Here is a 5675-nt window from a genome sequence, read left to right on the forward strand (position 1 = left end):
GAATTGTGTCTAACAGATGATTACGTTTAAATCTTCTAACATGCCATCTAACGTTAGACTTAAACGTAATCATCAAATCAGACACAATTCATTTCCTTATGTGCGAGGTGGATTGAATAATGTCAGAATTTGGCTAGTTTAAAGAGCGTATGAAGTGTCTAATTGAAAGATCCAGTATAGTGTCCTGTACTATTGGGATTGCCATCTGAGTAGGTATGTACGTATTTCGTACCAGTCTCAGTTCGTTGTCTGTTCACGAGGCTTTGAACTGAGACTATTTCTTCGATGTAAACCAAATTAGGCAAGCATATGATAAGTCCAAATGGGCTTTTAATTATATATAATAATTAATATATATAATAAAAAACAACGAGATATATTTATGAAAGGTGATAACTGTGCGATCGATGATTAGCGGATTCTTATGCAGATTCATATTTCTATGAATATAATTAAAGTTAGATAGGAAATTGTTTTATTTACTAAATATTACAGATACTACTATACTCTGAATATTTCACGCTATTTTCTAAACTGTTTACATTCTCATAAATGCATAAAAATCTGCGGTTTAGAATAAAAATCTTTATGATAAGAAGCTTTTATTAACGTTGTATACTAATCTAGAATACTAACTTTGGTTAGTAACAAGTTCTGCGACTCAACAAAACTAGTTGAAATAATTGGAGATTGGTAATTTCGTATCTTCAAATTGTGCTTTAAGGCGTGATACTTGTTCCGATTTCTTAGAAAACTATATGTGATCGATTTCAGAATCAGAAAAGGAGAACAAGGGTGGCGTGGAGCTACTTATGACCCAATCATCGTCGTTCAGCCGCGGAGAAGATTCGAATTTGCTGGTAGAGCTTCGTTTTGAAATGCACCCTCTTACCCTCTGTGCCTGTTGTTTTATCAGGTATTAATTATACAGGGTGTCCGTGTCCTTCTTTCGGTCATACGTTGTCGATATATTCTATAGGTCGAGCTAGGTAAAAAATGTCATATAAAAATATTTCATTGAAAGCATTGTTAAAGAGCTGTAACAAAAAAAAAAAAAAAGGAAGATGATAAATAAAATGGGCGGTAACGAACGTACGTTACTACAGTGCAACGCATAAATAGGTCAGGAATGTTCAACGGGTAATAAAGGAAAACTTTAAATAGTAATAAATTCAGTTTTTTTATCGCTGCCAATCTTATACTAACAGGAACGATGATGATTTTAAAATGGAGTTGTAGTTGGAGTTACAGAAATATACGATAGCTTCTGAATACTATTAAATCTAAATATTCCTAATCTGTTTTTTGTTATAACTCTTTAACAATGCATCCAATGATATACTTTTATATGACATTTTTTTTCTTATCTTGGTCTATGGAATATACTGACAATGTATAGCCGGAGGAAATTGGGACAATCTATATTCTTTCTCGAAACTATATCGAAAATCTATATTGGATAATAAATTTTTTCATAGGATTACATGGCTAGAAATTTGAATTATTTGTAGAATTCAGCTTTTCGATCGATTTATAAGTACGTATAGTATTGTTCATAATTAATATAATGATATAATGAATATTAGTTCCATTAGATTCATAATGAATATTTGTTCTATTTCCAAATTCTATTTTATACGCGAACGAGCATTCCAATTAAAAAAAATGATGAATTTTGATACGGATTTAATATTCATAAAATTTTACAAAACTTAATTCTCTTACTTTTAGGATGTATATTTCGCTCGAAATAAATATAATACACAATATAAATTCTATAAATAATATTCTTACAAATATCGAAACATTTCTTAAAATACATAAAATACTGCGGTTCTATAATTTGTATAATTTTTACATCAAATTTCACAATACTATACGTATACAAATCATGTCGGTTCCAAATTAATCCAACTTATACAACTCAAACTTTCTCATAGCTTTTGAACTATCACTTAAAGAATTGTACATTCAATATTAAAAACCTCTAGACATACTTGTTGCCTATTCCTCCGTCGTTTACTCGTCGGCCTGTGTCTCGTAGAATTTTCCATCTTTCTCAATCTCGTCTTCGCCTTTCTTTCACTTAGAATCAGATTCTCTGTGAATTCTTTGATCACAACATCGATTCTTCGATCAAGCGATTCATCTGAATAACTGCTATCCGTGTCAAAATCGTAGGTAGGCAGCAAATCCACTTTTCTCACATAACCTTTCCACTCTTCTCTAACCTTCTTCTCGCTTTTCTCGTTAGGTCGTTCGTTCGACGTATTTCGAAACTGACCACGTGAACAATCAGTTAAGGTTCCAGAATCTAGAGATTCGGTGATCAATTTAGACGAATTCGAAAAGTTTGGCGTTGAGTTCCGTTGGTAATAGCACACAGTGTAGGAATCCACTGGGATGTGATCGAAAAATTCCCTAGTGTCTTGTAACATGTTGTCGTCTTTGAACGAAACGTCATTTGAAAAACAATCGTCGTGGGACAATTGCAACTTTGATAAAGAAATGTCCCTAGCGGAGCAATACTCGATCGACGAGCTTGGACTGCATTCTTGCTCTCTTAATGAGCTGCGATTGCAATTCAAGTTCGAATTTGCAAAACGGAATTTGTGAATGGAAGATGTACGGTTTCGGGAGGTTTGTACCGACTGTTCTGTCAATTCTTGCTTCGTTTTTTGGTGCTTCGTTGCCGACGCTGTCACCAGTATAGATTTCGGTTCGTTGGGGTAAATATTATATAACGTGTATCGATAGTAATCATAGTGATTCATAGTAACTTCTGTAGAAGGTTGATCTATTTCTAAAATATCGTTTGAATCCTCTGCATCGTGGAAAAGATCGTCATCGTGAAGCGAAAAATAATCATCATAGTCCTCTTCCAATCGTTTCTTCACGTTTCCAAGGATTATCACTTCGGAAGTTTTATCTTCGACCAAATAATTGTTCGATTTCCATGACACGTTTGAAGTTTTTAGTGAATTTACATTGGATTCAACGGGAACAGAATTTTCAAGCATAATTCCTTCTTCGTCTTCCACACGGTCTGTACTATCTATAAAATACGTGTCGTTGCAAGCTATCGATTTAGATATATCGACGTCGTTCTCCATCCTGTTATTCAACATTCTTTGAAGATCATACTTTCTGTTTTCGCTTAAAGCTTCTTTTTTTCTATTATACTTTCGCAGTATTTTCGTCAGATTATCGCTGGCGAAATTTGTCACGCTGCCATTACTGAAGAAATTTTCTGGTAACAAATTAATATTTTTAATCGTTCCGCGTCTTTTAAGTTTGACAAACTTATTTTCTTTTCTACGAACTCTCGACAAATTCTCCCTTTTCTCTGTTGTGTTGTTTCCGTGTTTTCTCGATGCTATTTTCTTCATATACCGAGTTCCTAGCAATTCTAAATTTGTCTTACTCCTTTCGCTATGGAAATTCGCGCGGTCAGTCGCGAAGATTGTCTTAATGTCTTTAGAAGACGATGTGTTCGTTGAAGTATAATTTTCTTTTTGATTATGTTTAACATGCTTTTCCGATTTTATAGGATACGATCTGTCCGTTTGGCAACAAACACTTTTCTTTGACTTTACGATTTGATTATTATAAGATCTGTTATATGTGGTACGACGAGAATTGTATTCGCTTTCCGATACGAATTTAGTAGATTTTTTCACCGTATAATCTGATTGTCTGTTATCGATTTTATCAGCAACGAACGTATTATCGTTACAAGCATCTTTTTTCTTCTTTGTGTTTTCTATAAATTGGCACTGATCGATGGGCTTATCGTCGCATGGCTCTAATTTGCAAGAATGTTTCTTCGAAAAATGGCAATTGTGTACTACCTCAAGGTCACAGTGTGGTGAATGTACATGTGTGCAATGTAGCGGTGTATGATGCGAAATGTGGGTACAGTAACAGACCGGTTTGTAAGAAAAGAGGAAAACGCACCATGGATTACTACCAATTAAGTTGGGACTGGTTTTCCATAAAATGCTTTGATATCTGCAAATGTTTTTAATTTAAATCATTTAATTGTTAGACAGTGCAAATTTAGTTATTTAATCGTATTAGGTAAAATAATAATACTTTCGCTCTATGAATAGTTCGTTATTGGACTTTGATTTGGGCAGATATCCCGAAATTGTTATCTTTGGAAAGAAAAAGAAACTACTCTTAGCAGGTGAATAAAACAAATTAAAGTGAAAATACCTGTGAATAAAGCTAAGATATTGCATCAAAATATTCTTGATAATAGCTATGCCCCAAAATTGGTGAGTATTTTTATTATTATTGTCCTGATGATCCAGTTTTAAACCGATCGTGACAATTTTTGGTATTTTAGGTATGAAATCCATACAGTCCTTTTTAACTGGCAACTTCTTGGAAATATAATAATCGTCAAAGCCATGGCTACTTAGGCGTTTTATGACAATTTCCGGACACCATCTTTCATAGCTTGTTTTACGTGGGAGACAGTGATCGTATCGTTGAAAATCGCTCTTTATCCGATCGATGTAAAGGGATGCCATTCCAAATGTGTTCAATTTTCATTACTATACCGAGAAAGATATAATATAAACAGCTTTTTGTCTGGTTTTAAAAATGATTGATGTATAGAGTTATAATTAATTAAATCAAACATAAATATGACCAATGATAATTGTTACAAATATTAATTAATTGATCTGTTACATATATGGAAAATATTTTATGTAAATTGACCGTACTTATCAATTTGTCAAAACCTGCAAAATGTCCCTCTTTGCACTCTATATATTTTTGTATAAAATTTCGATATATAATTGAATTTTCTCCTAAGTTAATTCAAGCTATATATATACATATATTACTATAAATATAAATTAAAGCTGCTGCAGTAATATATTCAAATTTATTCAATATAATAACGCACGAGTCACATGGTCTTTTTATCTTTAGATTAAGAAATTAATTTATACTGAGAGAACTGCTTGAACTTTTCAATGTAATCTGTTTTATCATGAATATTATAAATATGTTAATAAATGTGCTAATATAGCAGACAGCGAGCACTTACAATGAACGAAATGCATTCCTAGTTTGGCATTTAACTAAGTTTGAGGTTAACCAGGAATGAATCGATGAAATCACATTTTGGCCATTATCAAATTTCCAACTAGGTGAATGTAATCCACTGTGACAAATGAATTTGCGTGGATCGTTTTGGGAGAATGCGTTTACATGAAATTCTGTATAATTGACCAAGAACTCGCTTATCAAATTTCTGTCTAATCCGAGAAACGTAAATAGTATAATATGACAGAGCGATGAAACAACAAAATATACGTGTATCCCGCTATAGTATGTTGAAATTATTGACGCAATCTAGGACGGCTATTCGGAGCAGAAAATTTAAATTGCACCGAATAATTGGAAATAACAGTGATAAATGATCTTAATTTCATTGAAACTCTCACATCTAATTTGCGGCAAGATCGCTGTATTATTTATTACTATAGAAACGAATAATAACGATTGTACTCAATTCTCTTGGAAACAAAGTTTCACGCATAATAATCGAGTAATTGAAAATGATAAACGATGTAAATTCCAAAAGAATAAAAATTGCAGGCTTTAGCATTGAGAAGAGACGAAGAATGCGATAGAAAAATGTTGCGAGTACTGCA

At 32.8% G+C, this 5675-nt stretch overlaps 1 protein-coding gene across 1 annotated transcript; it reads right to left on the bottom strand.

Annotated features, from left to right (window-relative positions):
- Positions 1-471: 471 nt before the first annotated feature.
- On the bottom strand, positions 472-4672 carry LOC117204901. The gene is made up of 3 exons (XM_033442798.1): positions 4219-4672; positions 1998-4020; positions 472-901 (listed from the first exon to the last, which is right to left on the bottom strand). The coding sequence occupies exons 1-3, from the start codon at positions 4536-4538 to the stop codon at positions 755-757; spliced, it is 2490 nt and encodes an 829-aa protein (XP_033298689.1). The 5' UTR covers positions 4539-4672; the 3' UTR covers positions 472-754.
- Positions 4673-5675: the final 1003 nt, after the last annotated feature.

The sequence above is a fragment of the Bombus bifarius genome, unplaced genomic scaffold (genome assembly GCF_011952205.1).
Source record: "Bombus bifarius isolate JDL3187 unplaced genomic scaffold, Bbif_JDL3187 scf7180000007984, whole genome shotgun sequence".
In the NCBI taxonomy this organism is placed as follows: Eukaryota; Metazoa; Arthropoda; class Insecta; order Hymenoptera; family Apidae; genus Bombus; species Bombus bifarius.

What these genes read in the sequence shown, in the direction of transcription:
- LOC117204901 (XM_033442798.1), bottom strand. Translation starts at nt 4,538, where the DNA reads ATGGCATCCCTTTACATCGATCGGATAAAGAGCGATTTTCAACGATAC. An exon ending in TATCTTAGCTTTATTCACAG is followed by an intron (nt 4,021 to 4,218) that starts GTATTTTCACTT and finishes TTAAATTAAAAA; the next exon opens with CATTTGCAGATATCAAAGCA. An exon ending in GACGGAGGAATAGGCAACAA is followed by an intron (nt 902 to 1,997) that starts GTATGTCTAGAG and finishes ATAAAACAACAG; the next exon opens with GCACAGAGGGTAAGAGGGTG.